The 20,661-nt window shown below is 41.1% G+C and overlaps 2 protein-coding genes across 2 annotated transcripts in view; both read right to left on the reverse strand.

Annotated features, from left to right (window-relative positions):
* Positions 1–5,687, reverse strand: part of sntb1 (syntrophin, basic 1) — a 34,791-nt gene extending 29,104 nt beyond the window's left edge. Inside the window, exon 1 of the mRNA XM_078287361.1 lies at positions 5,127–5,687. Within this exon, the coding sequence (XP_078143487.1) occupies positions 5,127–5,673 (547 nt within the window). The 5' untranslated portion in view covers positions 5,674–5,687. The remainder of the gene's footprint in view (positions 1–5,126) is intronic.
* Positions 5,688–11,586: 5,899 nt separating this feature from the next.
* On the reverse strand, positions 11,587–13,242 carry LOC139908943 (E3 ubiquitin-protein ligase TRIM21-like). Its single transcript, XM_071895827.2, has one exon. The coding sequence runs from the start codon at positions 13,240–13,242 to the stop codon at positions 11,587–11,589; it is 1,656 nt and encodes a 551-aa protein (XP_071751928.2).
* Positions 13,243–20,661: the final 7,419 nt, after the last annotated feature.

Consider the following 20,661-nt stretch of genomic DNA (forward strand, 5'->3'; position numbering starts at 1 on the left):
GCTTTTATTCCTTGCAGGCACTGAGCAGGTAGCTAGACACTACTGCAGCACAAAAGGCCTTTACAAATCCACCCTCAAGGCATCTTTTAGTAAGATTTGGACCGATATCTAAGAGCGTTTAAATGTTGCCTTAACCAAATTATGAGCAAGCCGGGGGCCTTATTTATAGAAAAGACAAAAAAAGAAATTAGAAATACACGTAGGAGGAATTACTCGTCAATGTTGTAATCAGTTACCAGCTCACTATGCTAGCTCACAACTTTCCATGAGTAGAAGAGGTGTGAAACACATAAACATAAATACATAATGCCTGGTCAAAGGAAGAAACTTTAGTTCCTGATGAAGATCTTTGCTAAAATGTCATGTTTGGAAAAGTTTGAACACGCTTTCTCAAACTTTTTCAGTGTATTCTCTCACCCTGGTACATCATTAAAACATACTGCTTAGTTATAGCCAAGGTTATATCTCTTCCCTATCGGTTACACCATAATATATATACTTGTTTTGGATGCAGCTATGGCCAAGACTAGGTCAATGTGGGAAATTTGAATCATAGAAAATAAGTCTGTGTGCCCCAAAGTTTATCCAGCAGAAAAGTATACAAGTGTTCTCAACCCTGAACATGACTGAACAGAAAAAAAGAGCATTGCTTCAGAGTTTACTTGCAAAGAATCAAACGTGCAGAGGCAATTAGACAAAGGGTGTGTTCCCTAGTGCAAATAAGATACACAACATGCAGAAGGACTGGACAATAGTGAAGGTGACTGATCCATAACACTAAACTATAACCTGAATATTACATCAGACCAGATTATTGCGGCCTTAAATGCTTGATGTTGCAGTGGCTTTTCTCAAAAATTGCAATGCAATTTGCGATAAAATGGCAGGAGTGGGTGAAAATTGTTAATTACTGCAATCACAAATTTGGCCAGTAAAGACTTATAACTGGCATCTGATATTTTATTGCTTTGCCTTCTGTTCATCCATATTACACTGTAAATGAATCTACCAAAGCATTTCCTCAAAGTTTGCTCATGAAGAGTCAAAATATGCAAAGACAACTGTTACAGAGTCTGTGACTCCTAATGCTACAAGCATGTTTACATACAGCAACTCACTCTCTCCTCACAAGGTTTTGGGAAAAGTGAAAGCCACAACGCAACATCAGCAGGCTTACAGAAGTATAAAGACAGCTGTGTGGTAGATGTTACATTATTTCCAGAAACGTTAACACAAACTCTACAGATTAAAGTAGAGTTTTTTTTGCTGTTGACTCATTTGCAGTGTAACATGGATTTAACATCAAGAGACAATGAAGCTGCATAACAGACTTGCAGCCTTTTGATTATGGGTCATTACTGGTCATGCTGTTAAATCATATTAAATTTACAATTTAAACATTAAACTGAAATCCTTATCCAGAGCCACTTACAATAAGTGCAACTGTAGAAAGGGTCAGTATCTGCAAAGATAATCACAAGAAAACTAGTACAAAACAAATGCAAGTGACAAAGATTCAATGCATACAACTACAAAGGAGAGGGTATAAAGATCAGCTTTAGTCCACCGTTCCAATTTTTCCGTCTGTATAAACACTTACAGAGGACAGGAGTGAATGATTCAATCTATTATCATCGCCACCACAGTCATTATCGCCAACATCGCAGTTGTTGTTATTATCATCACCATCATCCGCTCAGAGTCAGACTCTGCAAACAGTAGCAGAGGTGATGATAGCTTCTCTAATGACATAAACAGTCAGTCAGCCAGTAGACACGTAGACGCTCTCTGACTCTCTCTCTCTCTCTCTCTCTCACACACACACACACACACACACTGACTGTAGCATCACAGTCTAGACTACACTGCTGATGACTACCTTGATGACAACACATGCATATACACACACAGACACACAAGCAGACACATGCTTACAGACATACGCACAGACACACACACACACACAGTAACTGTAACATGAGTCTTCATGACACTGCTGCTGACAATACATGCACACACACATACAGACGGAAGGTGATGACAGTCATGGCTTGTTAGGGGTAAACCGTGAGCTTACAGGATATTGACTCATTTCCTGTCTGCTGAAGTGTGCGACACTTGTCCTTCATTCTATTCTGACTTTTTATTCTTAACCTAATTCGTGTCTATTTTTAGCCTATTATCTTCTACTCCTGTCTTGACGCTATTCATGGTGTTCTGTTACATCACCACACGGACATCTTGGTAGGAAAATAACAGACGATTGTAAAAAAAAAAAAAAAAAAAAATATCAGGTGATTATAATCAAATGACAGCCACAGCCAATGAGCTGTGTATATGGTAAAGCACCATACTGGTAGGGAATGTATGTGACATCATGGGAATATATGAATAGAGAATACTGGCATGCTGGATGGTGTGTGCCTGCACTGAAGTGCACCAGGTATAATGATTGAAAATGCTGGGAAATTCTCTTTTGGCTTGTCTTCCTCCATAGGGAGGACTGCAGGTTGAGCTACAGAACTTGGAGCCTGCAGAGATTCAGTGCCTTGCTCAGGGACACTTCAACAAAGAGGATGCTTGGTCCTCTGGTTGGAGAGCGGTCTTAAGACGGATAATAAAGGAGTAAGTGGTTGTTGTCTATCTTTAGTGAATTTTATGCTCCTGCTTTCTGATGAGTTTTCAAGATGGCTTGTCTGTGCTATCAGAGCCTTCCGGTAAAACAGCACGTAGGCATGCATGCTTGCATATGCACACACATGTACAATGCACAGTGATACAGTATACAAATACACACACATGCTCACACACACACACACACACGCACACTCCTATCCCATGGGAAATGCTCTGTCTCCTAACGGTTGGATCAGATGTTTCCTCCTGATCTCTCTCCTCCTCTAACAGAGAGCCTGCTTCTCCCAAATCTTAGAAGATGGCTAGACATACATTCAGGAATGAAACTTAAAAGGGAATATCTCTCAATTCAAGAATTTACATATCACTGCTTACTTTTTTTTTTTTGAATTGGTTCGTTATGTGCCGAGTACCTTTCATGTCCCCAGAGATCCATGGAACCCTTTCATGACACATTGAATCACATTGTATTTGTGTTGCCAATAAAGTCATTTTCTTCGTCTGCTGCGTCCTCTAAGATTCACTGCTTTTCAAAATGCAAATCATGTATGAGTAAAGTTACAGGCTGGTGAACTTATTCTACCTCTCTGTCACCCTTAAGTCCTGTCCTCTTTCTATCTGCTTCTTAACCCCCCTCGCTCTTCTCCCTTCTCTCTCTTTCTCTGCCTTTCTCCATAACTTCCACCCCCCCTCCATCTCTCTCCCTCCTTCCTCCCTCTCCCACTCCCTCCCTTCCGCTCTCTCTCTGTCTCTTTCCCTCTCTCTCTCTCTCTCTCTCTCCTTCTTATCTCAGTAAGTTTTCAGCTGGGACCTGGTTTTCCCTCTGCAGTAGCCTCAGTGTCCCCCTGGGAAGGATCATCACCATGTTTGCGTGTGTGTATGTGTGTGTGAGTAAGACAGAGAGAGAGAGAGAGAGAGAGAGAGAGAGAGAGAGAGAGAGAGAGAGAGAGAGAGAGAGGAGAGAGACTTTGTTCTTACTATCTTGGGTCCAAGAGTCCTCACAGGAACAGGAATAGAAAACTCAGAGAAGTGGGCACTTGTGTGAAACATTTTTTGGTGCGTGTGTGTGTGTGTGTGGGGGGTGGGTGGGGGTGGGGGGTGGGGTGGGTGGGGGGTGTATAATGATGTTCAGCCTTCAGAGTGGAAACCGCCAGCCACCAGCCTAATTTTCATCTTCACTGTTGGCTAAAAACAACTGTAGAGCAAACTCACATTGACTTGGCTGTGCTGCGCGTGTGTTTGTGTTAAACGAGTGTGAAAGTGTGTGTGTACGTGCACGCGCGTGTGTGTGTGTGATGCTTGAGGGAATGTAGAACTGTATTTGTGTGAGTGGCCTTGCTTGTGTATGTAAAAACGAAGCAGACAGTGAGACAGGAGTGTGAGGGGAAGAGAGAAAGAGAAAAGGAGCAAGGGAGAGAGATAGAGAGAGAGTATATGAGTCTGATCTCACATGTTTCTCCCATGGCGCCCCTGGTTGCATAATAACCATTTCCTTAGAAATGCCAGCTATTCTTTTTTGCAACAGTCAGCCAATCAGTCACCTGCACATTTCCCAACTATGGGATAAACCAAGGGTGTCCCAATGGCATGTAGGCCTATTAAGTACGATGTCATCTCCTCTCCTCCTGTAAACTAGCTAAATTTGCAGAGATTGTAGGAAAAAAAAGTTTCAGTTCTCTTCAATTTGGTGACCTAGGATAAACTACATGGTGACTTGTAAGAAATAACAGATAATAGATTTAATCTGCTGAGATATATGAGTTATGTAGGGTAGTGCAATAAAAGTATCACTTTTTCTTATCCATTTTAGCCCTGTTATTAACCAATATAATCACACTTTCCACCCTGATGGAAAATTAAACATGTCCTACAGCAGTGGTTCTCAATCCTGGTCCTCGGGACCCAAAGCCATGCTGGTTTTCATTTTAGCCATTTAAATGTGGGACTGATTTACACCTGGGATGCCAGGTGAATGCAACTAACTACCTGGTAGGACAGAAAACCAGCAGTACTCTAGGTCTTGAGAACCAGGATTGAGAATCACTGTCCTACAGTATGAGGGTGAATGATGTGCCATAGAGCAGCCTAGAACAATCCAGGACAGCGGTTCCCAAAGTAGGGTGCAGGGCCCTTCTTGGGGTCCTTGAGGGGGTTATACTAGGTCCCCAGCAAGATGAGATATAATTTCACCAATACTTCTGAAATGTAGCCCAGTGAGAGAAGGTATGAATTTGGCTATTTTGACCATAGTTCTCACACACTCAACTATTATCTCCCCACTTATAGTGAAGACGGGTCTATAATCCTCTATTGAAACATATCTAAGTAACAAAAAAGGAGGCTGGGTATTTGTTTAGGAAAAAAGTTTGGGAGCCCATGATCTAGAAGACCTTCTTCAAACCACCTGAAGCGACGGAGATTACAACTGCTCTCTCTCCACACACACACACACACACACACACACACACACACGCACCCAACCTACCTACCTTCCAGAGTCACCTCTTTCCCGGCACGTTTCAGCGCCTGCACAGCCTCGTCGTGGGTCGCGTCCCGCAGGTTCACGCCGTTCACGGACAGGATAGCGTCCCCGACGTACAGAGCCTGGGTCTGGTCCGCGGCGAGCCCCTTGAATATCTTACTGATCAGGATGGGCATTTTATTCTCCTTCCCCCCCTTGATGCTGATCCCGAGTCCGCCGACCTCCTGCTTGGTCACCTTGACGCACCGCTTTCTGTTGGCGATCGCCTCGGGCACTCGCTCCGGTAGGTCCGTGAACGCGGTGCGCACGGTTTGGGGGCTGTTGTTGGAGTTGGTGTTGTTGTTGCCATGGTAAGATCCGTTGGTAACGCCGTTAGAGTTGACATTGTCGTTAACGTTGTCGTTAACGCCGGTCTCCTCGCAGCTTAACGTGAGCGCTTCCTCGTTCAAGTTGGCCAAAACTTTGTGCCACCGCTCCCGCACCAAAACCTCCAAAAATCCACTTTTTTGCACTCCGGTGGCACCCGAAACTCCCGTCGCTATTACCACCGCCATCTTTGGAGCATTTCTTTAAAATGGCATGTGATTTTTTTATGTAGTCTCTCACACTGTAACTCCCACTCTTTCTCTCCCACACTCCCGCTCTGGACTTTGCCCCTCTGAAGTTTTCTGCGGGACTTGTCAAGTGTCCCGTCCAGCCAGCCAGAGCAGTTTTGGCACAAGCTGCGCTCCGCTCCGCCTGCCCGAGATCCTATCTGTTGGGTGGAGTTTGCTCCCCCCGCCGTCAGGCAATCCCATCTCCGGGCCCTGCATACACAAAATGTTTGCTTTTTTGTTTATCTTTTTTTCCCCCAGATCCAGCCCCAAACATTTAACTCGTGACCAGTGATGAAGGCCAGTGGTAAATAAAAAGGAGGTTAGGTAGCCTAAACCATGACCACCAGGCGATAAACATCATAAGGCAAATAACCACCAATACAAATAAAATCGTTTTTGTTTTTTCTTTCTTTCAGAAAAGCAATAATTTATGCTTTCCTCCTATAAAGACCATATCTTCATAGCTTGCATCAGTATGATACTACTTACTATGATGTGTACAATGAATTTAGGCCATTGAGATTTATGTCAGCCTAAAAAGGAGAATAAATTCAATCCTGCAAAGAAAAAGGTAACTAAACTGAGTTTTGTGGGTTTACCCTCCACTAGACCTCTCGCGACGTTGGAGCTTAAGAGGTAAGGAGTGGCCACTGGTCCTTTACAGCTGTACATTTGGATTATTGTAGCTATTCTGAAGCAGTGTTGAATATGTTAGACTAACCAACATAGTATGGCTCGAACTGAAGTGTTCCATCTGTGAACTGCCCATTCCTTCTTTGCTCGATCGCGTTCACGTTGAAGAAATGAGATCGGGTACGCGCGTAAAGGAATGCGCCTGTGCCGGTTTTGATGTTTCAGAGAAAGAGGGAGAGCGCGTTTTGTTAGAAGGCTCTGACATGGGAAGACCCCCCTGTGAGGCGATACTCTCCACCTCCATTATTATTCCAAAGGACATCTTCATGCCCTGTCAATCCAACAGGCCCGTGAGATTTCCAATGAGTGAATATATTAGACCGGGTGGGTTTGGAGAGAGCAGGGCCAGTGCTAATAAAATGACGGGGGCGGCTGGGAGTCCTGGAGGTAATGACAGACCGTCCTTCAAAAGCCCCGTGTCGCAAACATCCGCCCTGCCGAAGTGTCCTTGAGCAGGACACTGAATCCCTGCCAGCTGGAGAGTGATAGGAAAGTTGGGGAGAGGATGGCAACAAATGTCAAGAGCCAGCCCCAGTCAGCCCACTGCGCCACCAGGACAGCCAACATGATGTTATGATAACAGATGTGACTGACATGAGGCAGCCGCACCACTGTGACTTCACATGGGCTTAAAGGACCCATTAGGTTCCCCATTTTTTTTTCCCCCGCATTTTTGGTCACTTAAAACGTTTAGATCTATACAGATGATTTTCCTTTAGGTGAGGTGACAGTTTCCATTATGTAGGATGGCATCTTACAGTAAATGGGTAAGGGAAACCCTGGTGTCCATACACTGACCCATCAGTAATGTGGCTGCGCCCCCTACTGGTGAGTTGACAGACGTTTCATATTGATCCTTGCCTCTCCATAAGGTCCAGAGTTTCCCTACATCATGATGCCTCATATCACCTCTGACTTTGTCCTGACGCCCAGGCTCATTAAAACAAACTAATATCTGGAAACCCACCAGACAACAGTGTGATACACCGATTGACTGACTGATACACAGTCTGAGAAATGCTGGCCTAAATGCACATTGCCAGTTTGAATTGTTGACTGCCAACAACCATGAAAGTCTACCATATAGATTTAAGTTGAGAGCATTTTTTTTTCAATATTCAGATCTTTTTAAATCTTAAAAGCAAGTTAGAGTGTTGTGTATATCTAATTGATAAAGACTTTAGGTAATGTATAACATTCCCACATATTTGGATTGAATGAATAGCAAGTAAGTGGGCTGCTTAAAAAAAAATCGAAACAAACTTAAATGTTTCTTTGTGTACGACAAAGCCTCACATCAAGGACCTTGCTGGGGTCCCATCCAGCAACGGACCCTTCAATCACCCCGTCCTTTCTCCTCTTTCTCCCCATACATGAATAGAGGATATTTTTAAGCATGGGGGATCCGGATTTATAACTAGAATAAACTGAATTTATATTTATAGTAATACCTGTAACATATTCATACTTGGAGCAGGCAAGGGATACACAGTCTGTGCCCTCTGAGTTTCCCTATGGTCCTGTTTTTTTTTTTATTTTAGTTGAAATATATATAGTCTTTTACTCAGAGATATGAATATATGACTTGGCTGACTACTGCTAATGTAAAATAATTAACAATAGAATTTTTCTTATACTGAACAATATGGTATGCATGTTCTGTAGATTGTATAGCCTATACATGTATTAGTTAATTAGCATCAAATTAGGTAATTAGATGGATCAAAAACAATGGCTGCTCTTGTCTTTAACTCACACTTATACAAATATTATGACAGATATAAGGACATTATATGTAATATTATATATCATATTTTCAGTGTATCAGTCATAATTATACCCAGCAGTGTAATCAAGGGGATGTGCAGGCGTACAGTCTGTAAGCTTGGCTCCCTTGCATGCCCACCTCCTAAAATACCAGTACACAATAAATCATTACTACTGAACTGTACCAAAAAGGGGGATTAGCCTATTTATTTTGAGAAACAGAGCAAAAGACACATTCTAAGAATAAGCCTTTTGGTTTAATGAGGCGTAGGAACCACAATTGATTTTTACTTTTATATGGAAATGAGCTAGCAGACGAAACGTACATTCTTTGTTGTGGTAACGGCCTTCAAAACAAACAAACACAGAGAATACAGTCTTATTAAAAGTGACGGTATTTAAAGGCTGTTAATGAATCTTTTTCTTTTTAATCCTCATTCAACCCAGCAGGTTGGCTAAGAGCACACTCTTTATTTACAGCAACAGCCTGGGGTGTGTGTGTGTGTGTGTGGGGGGGGGGTTACACACACAAACACACTCTCACACGTCTTGTATTGTTGCTCAAGAGCACTTCAACACTAGCTGTTGCAGGAGGAGAAGCACTTCTTGCCCACTTCCTCCACCCAGACTTTCCCAGCTGATCTGGGGATTTCAACTAGTGACCTTACAATTACAAGCTTATTTCTCAAACCATTAGACTTTGTTTACATTAGGATCATTAGGATGTGTTTTTTTGCATTAGGATGTTTTTTTGGAATTGTCAGGTTAACAGATGAATGTTATGACCCGATTTCTCTCTGCTTACCAAAATGAGACTGCAGAACTTTATCCTTTATCCCTCTATCATGTTCCATCTCAACTCGTTTTCTTCCCTCAACTCTTTCACTCATTCCATCTTTTCCTCCATCCATCCCTCCCTTCATTCATCCTCCTTTCTCTAATTTCCTCCTAGCCTTGCTTTCTTTCCCTGCCTCTCTACCTCCTTCCTTCCTTGTTTCCCTGTTTTCAACCCTTCTGCCTGCATTCCACTCTTCATCCACCCTTCCTTGCTTTTTTTCCTTCCCCTTGTTCATGAAGTACCTATGCTTTAATCTTTCACAGGCATGAGCATCAAATACACCAAGACATTTTGTGTATCTTCTGTGAATGCATTAAATCAATGCATTGATTGAAAGCTGCACATGCATCTGCTGAATGCCTGAAAATTAAATGAAACTTCTGAAGGTTACTGTGACTGATTCTGACAGAAAATCTGTCATGGAGAGGATCAGCATGTTGCAGCCTGAACATCAGACCCATGGATGCTGAGAGTCAGGGTTTGCATAACTTTTCATGGGAGTACATCTTTCAAGTAAAATCAATTCAGCCCAAGTAATAAAGTGTTAGAAAATTGTTATATGAACGTAGGCACATTACAAATGATCTCTTAAATTGATGCTTGATATGACATGCCATATATACTTGACACTATCCAACATATAACATCACTCTGAAGAATCATTCATTCTGAATCAAAAACTTGCAGAAAACATTAATAATGATATATTTTATTCATGCTGTAGGAAAGTTCACTTTTCACTTGTCCATCTCCCTAAAAGTCAGAGTGCAGGTCAGCTAGAGAACAACACCCCTGTAGCTGGTAGGATGCAGTGTCTTGCTGAAAGACATTAAAGCAGAGCAGATGTTTACTAACAAAACAGGGCTTGAACCAGTAAGGACAGTCTCTCTAATCACAAGGCCACCCTGCTGACAGTGCCACCTGCTGGAGATCTCCAGAGAAACTGATGATAAAGGGAATTTGCTACAAAAAAATGTCCTCAGGATTTTTACCCCTTTGTGCCAAAGATCAAATTAGATCCTTCAGGATTATATAGAAACTGTAATTTTTAGTTATATTCAGTCTCTCTAAGTTTCCTCTTCACAGTGAGTCTGATCACTGAGCCAGGAAGTGGCCTTGGAAACTGTATTTCTCCTAGTTTTAACAGGTGACCATGAGGCTAAGAAAGCTATAGGCAGAGACTATTGAAACTATTCAGTAAATCATCTGTGTTGATAAGCAGCAACATGAGTTGACTGAGAATGGAAGGTATAAGTAAATTTCTGTCAGCACTCGAAATAAAGATACATGAAACATGAGTCCATATTTTCTAAATCTTTAATGTTCACACCGAATGAAAGGAGAAGAAAACGTGTTTGTCCAGTATTGTGTCAGGGCCCGATGGTGTGTTCTGGTCCAGAGCAAGATTTAATCAGACAACAAACATGAATGTTAAAATCAACAATATTTACAATTGTGTCATAGTTAGGAATAAAGAGAGGGAGCATGTCAAAATCTCCTAATTTATGCTAAGTAAAATAATCACGAGGCCAGTACACTAAGATAAATCAAGTGGGCTGTTGTTTGTGAACTGAAAACAAGACATTTACATGAGATATAGTCACCACAGGTATAAGGGTTACACTCAATGATATCCTTGTAAAACAGCTAATCAACCTCCACAGTCTGAATAGGTAAGAAAAGGTTGGGAGGCAGGTTACAATGGGTAAAACTGATACAGAAGGTTTGAACCATATCAGTGAGCAGAAATATGTTTCAATTAAGGCCCTTTCAAATAAAATTGTTGAGGAATCTAACATTTAATAAACAAATGCTGACATATGTGGTGTTGGAAGTGACAGATTTCTTGCATTGACTGTACTGCTACTTCATGCCTTACATGGGGAAGCTGTGTGATAGAAAAGTGTTGTTTGTGTAAAGCAGTCCAAGTTGCCTTGGGTATAAAATCAAGAGTTGTGTCCAGGAGAAATGTAAGTTTAATCTAAACTGTCAATGTCTACAGATTTACATGTTTAACACAAGATGTATGACAACAGTGGAGTTACATACAGATAATTGAAAACTGCGTGATCAGTTAGTCTGTTCTATCTTATTTCATGTAAAGATTTATTATTATAGTGTAAGTATTTACACTTAATATACAGAAAGGGACTATTAAACAAGTCACAACACAATATTGTTGCTGTTAAACTTTGTATGGGATACTAAAATATTTTATCCCACCTAATCAAGGCAATGAAGATTACTTTAAGAAAAATTATATGGTACAGATTACTGAATACCTGTAACAATCAGTAACAATCTATTGATCTGAAGAAATTGTGCAATCTTGGTATTTTCATGTACTATTGGATTAGTTTTCCTCCAAAATCTATAGAATAGTAAAATGAACAGCAAATGTAAAGGTTAAATTTGAATAGTTGACCAGTTATTTCCAGTTGTGTAAAAAATCTGTGTCTTGAATACAAGAATAAGACAAGCAACAAGCATATTTTGCAATGATTAAATTAATATACAGATTATTCCTTTTTTTTGGAGTCAGATCACTGTGATCTTGTAAGATCAAAACAAACTCATTCTGTGTATTTGACAGGAGTGATGATCAGAGGAGCTGCTTCATTATAACTGGGGCAAAAGAATGGATAGATCTTCTCCTTGAAGGTGCAGCCAGTGAAAGGGTAGATCAGAGTCTCGGCCTCCACATCATAGAAGGACACCAGTCCCTCCTCATGATCTACAAACACCCCGACCTTCTCAGGCTTCTCTCTCAGGGAGAGACTAACACTGGGATCATCTAGAGCCTTGTAGTCATTTCCATCTCTCAGCCATATAATCCAGTATCCTTCCTCTGGGCTGTATGAGATTTCTCCCTTCCTGTTGCTTGACTCTCTAACTACTCCTAAATCCCAATCAGTCCCTTTTACCTGAACCTCAAAGTAGATTTTCCCTGAAGAGAAACCTTCATTTCCCAGGATATTGATATATTGATTAAACCTCTCTGGGTTGTCAGGGAGATTCTGACGTCTATTTCCACATCTCACTTGTTTCCCATCCTCAGACAGGATGAGTTTAGGGTGTGCTGTATCAGGATCGAGGGTCACATCCACTGCATACAGCTGCTGGATCCTCCTCATCCTAACGTCTTCCAACAGCTTCTCCAGATCTTCCTTAATCCCCTCTATGTGTTTAAGCAGAGTCGTCATCTCTTTAGTGAGTGTCTCCTCCAGCTGAGCCACAGCTCTCCTCACCGTCTCCACACACAGATGAGTGCGGACACTGATGCCAGACCAGTTGTTGGTGTGTGGAGAGGAGGAGCAGGATGGGAAGCTCTGGAGGAGGTGGAGGTGGTCTTCAGTGTGTGAGAGACGCTCCAGCTCAGTGCTTCTCCTCTGGAGCTCACTGATTTCCTGCTCCAGCTCTTTGATGAACCCTTCAGCCTGTTTCTCTGCTGCTCTCTGCTTCTCTTCAATCACCTCAATCAGCTCAGCCTGGTTTCTTTGAATGGAGGCCACCAGAGCAGTGAAGACCTCAACACTCTTAGCTATCTCTTCCTCTGTGTCTTTCTTGTTGAGCTGCACTGACACTTTCATCTCCTGAATCTTCTGTTGTCGTTCTTGTATCATCTCCTGTACTTCTGCCTTCTTCTTCCCCAGCTGAGCCTTCTTCTCTTCATACTCTTCCTCTAAAGGGACTGTATCATGAGTCTTATGTTCTGTACACATGACACAAACACATATCTGGTCAGTCCTGCAGAAAAGGTCTAAAAACTTGTCATGTTTCTTACACATCCTGTCCTCCAGGTTCTCCACAGGATCGATCAGCTTGTGTCTCTTCCAGGCTGCGACTCTCTGATGAGGCTCTAGGTGAGTCTCACAATAAGAGGCCAAACACACCAGGCAGGACTTCAAGGCCTTACGCTTGGTGCCAGAGCAGAAGTCACAGGGAACCTCTCCTGGTTTGACCAGGGACTCACCTCTACCTATGACATTAAGTTTCTTGAAGTTCTCCACAACATCTCTGAATCCTGTGTTGACTCGAAGCTCAGGTCTTCTGTGGAACTTCTCGTTACAAAGTGGACACTGACTCAGCTGCTTGCTCTCCCAGTGCCTGGTGATACAGGACTTACAGAAGTTGTGTCCACATGGAGTAGAGACAGGCTCAGTGAAAACATCCAGACAGATAGAGCACAGGAACTGCTCTTCAGACAGGAGACTGATGGCTGAGGCCATTTCTAGAGGAGAGGAGAGGAGAGAAGAGGGGAGGAGAGGAGATGAGAGGAGAGGAGAGGAGACAAGGAGGAGAGGAGAGGAGAGGAGAGGAGAGGAGAGGAGAGCGGAGGGGAGGAGAGGAGAGGAGAGCGGAGGGGAGGAGATCAGAGATATACTGTAGACACTCTTTTACTACAGAGGGAGGCATTCTGGATGTCTTACTTGAAGACATTGGCCCGAAATGGACTTAATGTTTATTTTGACTTGAGCTCTTTTCTATGAGGGTTGTTTATTTATTCATATAGTGTGCTTTCCATGTATTCACTGACTTAATTCATTAGTGGTGATATGCTGTAGTTTGAGGTAAAAAATGTATTGTATTGTTAATTTGTGTTAATGTGACTCTAATCCCAGGGTTGTCTGAGAAATAATGAAATAAGTTTTTAACAGCCTGTGTAGAGTTCTCCACGCCCACACACAGCTGCTGTCATTTACAATAATTTCACATGTAAATCACCTAATCCTCATTTTTGTAACCCTGATGAAGGCACTGTGTCGAAACGTTGATCATGTCACATCTTTGTTAAAATATGGGAACATAGTAGAGTGTGCAACTTCATCTGATGCCTTTTTCAGCACCTCACCTAAATTTCTTGGGTGTCCGTCTTCAGTTCCTGCGTTCTAAAAGTAAATCTTGAGTAGCCTAACCTCCCCCAAACCTGGCCATATAAATTACAGAGACCTAAATTATTTTAATATTCTGGCTAAGAATGTTAGCTGAATGCATTTAACAAATAGTATATTAAAAACAAAATTATGAACAAAATAATATGCCTAATTAATTACAGGGAGCAAGCTCTTCACACTGCGTGAAATGGAGATAGATTTATAACATGTAGCCTAAACTTTATTGTTAGAAATACTCTCAAAACCTGGAATCAGGTATGTAGGCACTTTGGGATAATGAATCAATACTCTGTTTTGGCACCTATTGTATGTAATCCTGATTTTGCACAATCTTGTTCAGATGTGGGTTTCAAAACATGGAAGGATGCTGGTATTTCTAAAATACAAGATTTCTTTTTAGGAGGAACTCTTAAATCCTTTTCACAACTCAGGACTGAATTCGACCTTCCTCAAGCACAATTTTTCCGCTATTTACAATTTAGGAGTTACATTCAATCCATACCAATATATAAGAGTGGTCTATACATGAATCATTTGGAAAAGATACTATTGAAAGCTTCTTCTCTAAGGAAGCAAGTTATAGGTTATATTTATGATCAAATATTTGTTAACATCCCTACTATCAATAGTAAAACATCCTGGGGGAAGATTTTGGGTCTCATCTTGATAAGATGTAGCGAAACATTTTAATGAATGCAAAGAAAATTACATGCTCTAACAAATCCTATGAGACCCAATATAAGATTATTCACAGACTACATGTAACCCCAGCTATTCGATGTAAATATGATCCTATGTGCTCTCCATTATGTCTGAAATGTAAAAATAGCTGTGGTACATATAGTCATCTTATGTGGTCGTGCCCTAAAATTGCAATTTTTTGGCTATCAGTTCAAAACGAGATTAAGAAAATATTTGGGATAGATATACCTCTAAATCCACATCACTTTGTACTGGGATTAGACTCCAATTATGAACGGTATGTTTTGTCTTAATTGTAGGTCTTTGTATTGTATCATTTTGTATTGTATCATTTTGTTACTGTTGAAAAAAAAAAATAAAAAAATAAAAATATATATATATATATATATTGAGCATAAAAAACATGTAGCCTAATAGCTCTAAACATCCAGCACATCAGAAATCTAGTGAACACATGAACGGAACAATGAAGTTAAACTTCACCTGTATATGAATGCTTTCTCTGCTCTCTCTTTTTGCGTGACCCTTCAAAACTGCTGGAAATATTTCTGTAGAGCTAAGTAACTTTCAGTTTCATTTCAGTGAAAAAAGTCCCTCCCCTTCACTGGACGAAAAGTTACGTTTCCGTCGTGCACATCTCTGTACACGCGTACGGAAACGCACTGTATCCGGACATGTCTGGAGACGTGCCAGGAGATATTCGGGCCGCCGTAATTCCCCGAGAACGCACAATTTTTGTGTACCGGAGATTTCTGTCACTGTACACGCCTCGTTAATTGTCAGCGCACTCCCGTATACTGTCGCAAATTACCAGATATCACTGTACACTCACCGGGAATCTCCGTGCACCTGCACACATGGTCCAAATACGTCCGGAAAAGTCCGTTTTCCACCTCAACACATGTCCAAACACGTCCGGAAAAGGCCGATTATCTCCCCCCACATCAATGTATATTTGCCAGAAAAGTCCGTGGAACACAGGGCTTTCCTATTCCCCCCCCCTTTTAATTATTAATTATTTTATAGGCTATTTAATAGCCATTTTAAATACCTTTTACATGTTTTTAGCTAACAAGATACAACACTGGATAAATTCAAAAAAGAAGATGTAAACATTAGATGATACAGATGGGGTTCCCATCTGTAAAAGTACAGTTAAAAGCAGTGAAATTATTCAATTTATTAATTGTACACAATCTTTTAATTATGTCCATGTTTATTTATTATAATTTCAGTGAATTTACATTCATTCCTTAATGCTTCAACAAAGTCAATGGCTTTTAAAATAAATGATTAGCTAGTCTACTACTTTGTGCCATTTTATAGACAACTGTTATTACCAATCCCTACTAAAAAACAAAAGGATCAACAGTAAAGAATATTATAGTATTTGTATAACTTCAAGTATTTATCATCTGAAGCCATCTACCCATTGCAGGAGAGCTGGTGGTATGGAAGGAAGGCATGGGTGTAATAGGACAAAAATAATGTCTAGGGTTGATTCTTCGCACAGGTGATCTGTCCGAGAGGAGAGGACTCTAGTTGTGTGAGTTGCCATGGTCACTCTCAAGGCGGAGCTGCAACTCCGCACCTCTAAACGTTGGTCTCCTCACTCGCCATGTCTTCCTTCCAGCTCCATCATGATCATCGTCCTCATCACTCATCAGGTCCTGGGTTACGCCTTCCCACAATTCTTTCTCCTCCTCCCTCAAGACAGTAGCCCAGGCCTCCAGGAGCTACGGAGACATAAAATTAAAAATTACAAAATGTTGAAAATAATTGCAGAAACTAGGCTTGGGTTATCTTTATAAGGTGTAAACCCTGTATTTTAATTGTATTTTAATTGTAATTTTCAGTAATACAGTCAGAAATTCAGTAATTTTGCAACTCTTGATATTGGTAAACTACTGCTGCTGTCTTGAACTACTGCTGCTGTCTTGACGAGATAGTGCAGGTCTTACACCACTAGAGGTCAGTCAAGTGTGGCATAGTACCAGCTAATGATCAATGAAAAGTATTTGATAACATTTTGGATTATGAGCCAGCCAATAAAGCTGTGTGTGCTGTTTTCCTACATTAGGTTTCAGGTGACGAGTGTAACCTGTAATTTAGCTTGCAGGCATATATTTAACCATTTGTAGCATCAAATCTTGCAGAATAATACAAACAGTTACTATGCCTGAGATTTAGATGGAGTTGTATTGGGTTTAGATGTACTTTGTCAAACTTAGATGGCACCTGTCTGCAATGGAGGGCAGTCCCTCGTTACAATTAAGTGCTTCCAATCCTTCATCACACGATGTGCTGTAACCGGACTGAAAGGAACCAGTTTCAGGTAAAAACAAAAGCATTTTTAATAAACTGTACAGCGATTCCGATAAATCTGATTCATATTTGGATCTTCCAGCTGCCAAAAGTATCACAGCTTTAGCTTGATAATGTGGTATGATTCTTTTTGGAAAAAAAAGTTGTTGTTACTGTTGATTTAACCGGATGGCAGATGGCTACTGCTCTGTCATATTGTCTAAGGCAGGGGTCTTCAACCTTTTTCAGCCCAAAGACCCCTTGGTCGATAGAGAAACAGAGCAGGGACCCCCTAGATTTAAAAAAAATAAAATTGTGTTGCATTTTAAGCCTGGCCTATAATAACATATTTATAATCCCTTATTAACCTATTTATATACTCAGTTATTATGCTTACGGTTGCTAAAACGTTTATACATCATTATTATTGATGATTATTATTATTATGATTATTATTGATAAGGCTTATACTTTTTTTTATTTTATTTTTTTACAATGAAACATTTAGCTTAATTTTAGCTTCAGGATGACACATAGGCCTACCTCAGTGAGATGACTGACCCTGGTGAGTGGCACACAGCTTGTCTATTCTGGGGGAGATGGAGGTTGTCAGGCAGAGCATTATATCATCCTCAGGCTGCAGTCTTGAACGGTATTTACTCTTCAGGTAGGTGAGGGAGGAGAATCCACTTTCACAAAGATAAGTTGTTGCAAAAGGCAAAAGGCTCACCATTGTCTTTGCTGTCAGCTGGTAGAAGGCTTTCTGGCAATAGATCCAGAACTGGATGAGAGGCCTTGACTCATGCACATTCTTGTGCGTACTGTCTGTGGATAGGTCGATCAGCTGATCTTCCTCAGAGGCTGTCAAGTTTGAGCCGTCCGATGCATTGTGTTTGAATGGAAACTGTATCCATGTCTTGTCCCTTCTCCAGGACTCAGCCTCAGAAAAGTATTTTTCAAATTGACTTTCGAGTTCCTCTAAGTGTCCAACAATTGCACGTTTTACGTCAGGCGAGAGCACCGCAGAATCAGCCAACTCCTCCATTGACGGAAACATGGAAAAGTTACCTCCCCTGATTCGCTCTCTCCATCTTTTTGTTTTCTTCAGAAAGCCTTCCATCTTGTCATACAGCTGAATGGCATGTGTATTGCGGCCCTGCATAGAACTGTTCAGTTTGTTCAACTCTGAGAAAACGTCCGCCAGATATGCCAGTTTAGTGACCCAGACATTGTCATTGAAATCCGCAGCCAGCTCCGCGCGGTTTTGACCAACTAAAAACTCGTGGATAGCTGTGTGCTAAAGGAGCACATTGTGTTCCTCTCCCGTAGCATCGCAGAGAGAAGCAAAGAGACGCGTTTGCAAGGCACTCTTCTTAATAAAATTGACAGCCTTCACAACAGTGTCCATAATATCAGCAAATTCAGCACTCATTTCTTTGGCAGCGAGAGATTCTCTGTGTAACATGCAATGAGTCCACAGAACTTGTGGGGCGACTTTTTTGACAAGCGCAATCAGTCCACTTTTTTGACCAGTCATAGCTTGTGCACTGTCAGTACAAATCGCAACACATTTTGCCCAGATTATGCCATTTTCTCTGAAAAAGCAATCAATCACTTTGAAAATTTCAGAACTTGTTGTGCATTCAGGAAGCTTCTTACAAAACAAAAATTCCTCACACATTTCATTTTGGTCAACAAAACGCACAAATGCCAAGAGCTGTACATCTTTGGACATGTCCACAGATTCATCCAACTGTAATGCAAACGCCTCCGCCAATTTTAGTTTCTCGATTAATTGCACCCTCACATCAGATGCCATTTCACCAATTCGCCGAGCAATCGTTGTGTCTGACAATGGGATAGTCTTCAGTTTATTTACATATTCATCATTCCCAAATATTGTCTTGCACATATCACTGGCCGCGGGCAATATCAAATCTTCTGCAATTGTATATGGTTTTTTACATTGAGCAATGCGAAGAGCAACTTCATATAAGGCTTTCAAAGCAAGCTCTCCAACTTTCGCTGATTTTCTCATCATTGTCTGTTGGCATTGGAGAGAGTTCAGACGAGCCTGAAAGTATTCCAGTGTTTTATCTTGCAAGTGGCCGTGATTCTTCTCCAAGTGTCGCTGCAGCTTTGATGGCTTCATGCTTTCGTTTGAGAGCGTCGCCGAACAAACAACACACACCGGCAATTCAATCCCTTCGGTTTCTTTGAATGTAAATCCAAACTTTAGGTAGGTTTCTGAATATTTTCAGGACTTCTCTCTTTTGCCTCTGCCGCTGGGGCAGGTGTTGCTGGGGCAGGTTCTCCTGTGGTCTCAGACGAGGTGGAAGGAGTAACGCTAGGATTCCGAGCTCGAGGCCTAGTTACTGTTACAAAGCAATCCATTCTGCTTCACATATTAACCTAGTAGTGGGTTAGTTATTAATTATTTTAGCACCAAACTGCGTTTTAGCCAACACTTAGCTTGCTAGCAAGCCAGCTATTTTTTTTCAATGGCGGTTGGTCACGTGTAGGCTCTGCATCACGCACCGTGGTTGCATGGGAATCATTCATTTTGTAAATCGTTTTTGTCAAAAGTAGCTTATTATTGCCTATTAATGCTTGGAGTTTACTCAATATTATTATTTTTGTCTAAAATACATTTTTTAATTTTTCACATAAATTATTTTGACGAAAATTGGCGGACCCCCTGCAGTACCTCCGCAGACCCCCGGTTGAAGACCACTGGTCTAGAAGGCACATCTGACATTTTGTCTCTGGTTTTGAAAGGTGATCCATTGACAGAAAGAATTTCTGCTGTCAGTTGTATCATTTCTGTGGTGTCTTCCTTTAAGTGGCTTCTCTTGTATGGTTTTATGTTATTTATGTTGTATGTAGTTTTCAGTAAATGACCATCCTGGTTTGTCAGTGACACCGTCTTCCCTGATATATTATGAATAGTGTATGGTCCAGAGAAGTCTACTTCCATTCTACTACCCTTCCTTCCACTTTTTCTGGCATTGTAAAGCAGGACTTACATTCTTGTATTTTTTTTGCATGCGCTTTGCATAGGCCTCTTGTTGCTTCTTCTGTGATTTGTTCACATTTTCACTTGCAATTTCTTTCAGAATTTCAGAATCTTTTTCTCTTTGTTCAACAAATGTCCTGTAGCCATTGTTCACAGGGAGAACCACATTCGAAAGCTGCAGTATGAAGAAATAAAACTTTACATGGAGGGGTTTGTTGTGGAAGTACAGAACACAAACTTTTAAGCATTTCATTCCTTCACTGTTGTACATTTTAAACCTTTTAGATTGGAGGTTGCAAGTATTCATGTTGATGCAATCACAAGAGAATCATTTGTTATACTTAAGTGTAATATCACTTAATTGTTGGAATTAAGCAAACCATTTAAGCTCACAGGTAATTCTTCTGGGACCTCGGATGGAAATCTTGCCTCTCGTCCATACATTAACATAAACGGACTGTACTTTGTTGATGTATGAATCTTTGATCGCAGGGAGAACAAAGTTGCATCCAAGAAGACATTCCAATAATTTTGAATTGACAAGCTTTCTGAGGGCCCTAAAACAGAATTGTAATAAACAGTGAACGCTCATAGTCCCAGCTGATAAGATGGATACACTGACCTATAGCACAAGTAACATATACACTAATTACCTCTTTATATTGTCATTTGTTTTCTCATCCAGACCGTTCGTCTGTGGGTGATAAGCAGCTGTCACACTCCGTTTTATA

The sequence above is a fragment of the Centroberyx gerrardi genome, chromosome 12 (genome assembly GCF_048128805.1).
Source record: "Centroberyx gerrardi isolate f3 chromosome 12, fCenGer3.hap1.cur.20231027, whole genome shotgun sequence".
Taxonomy (NCBI): domain Eukaryota; kingdom Metazoa; phylum Chordata; class Actinopteri; order Beryciformes; family Berycidae; genus Centroberyx; species Centroberyx gerrardi.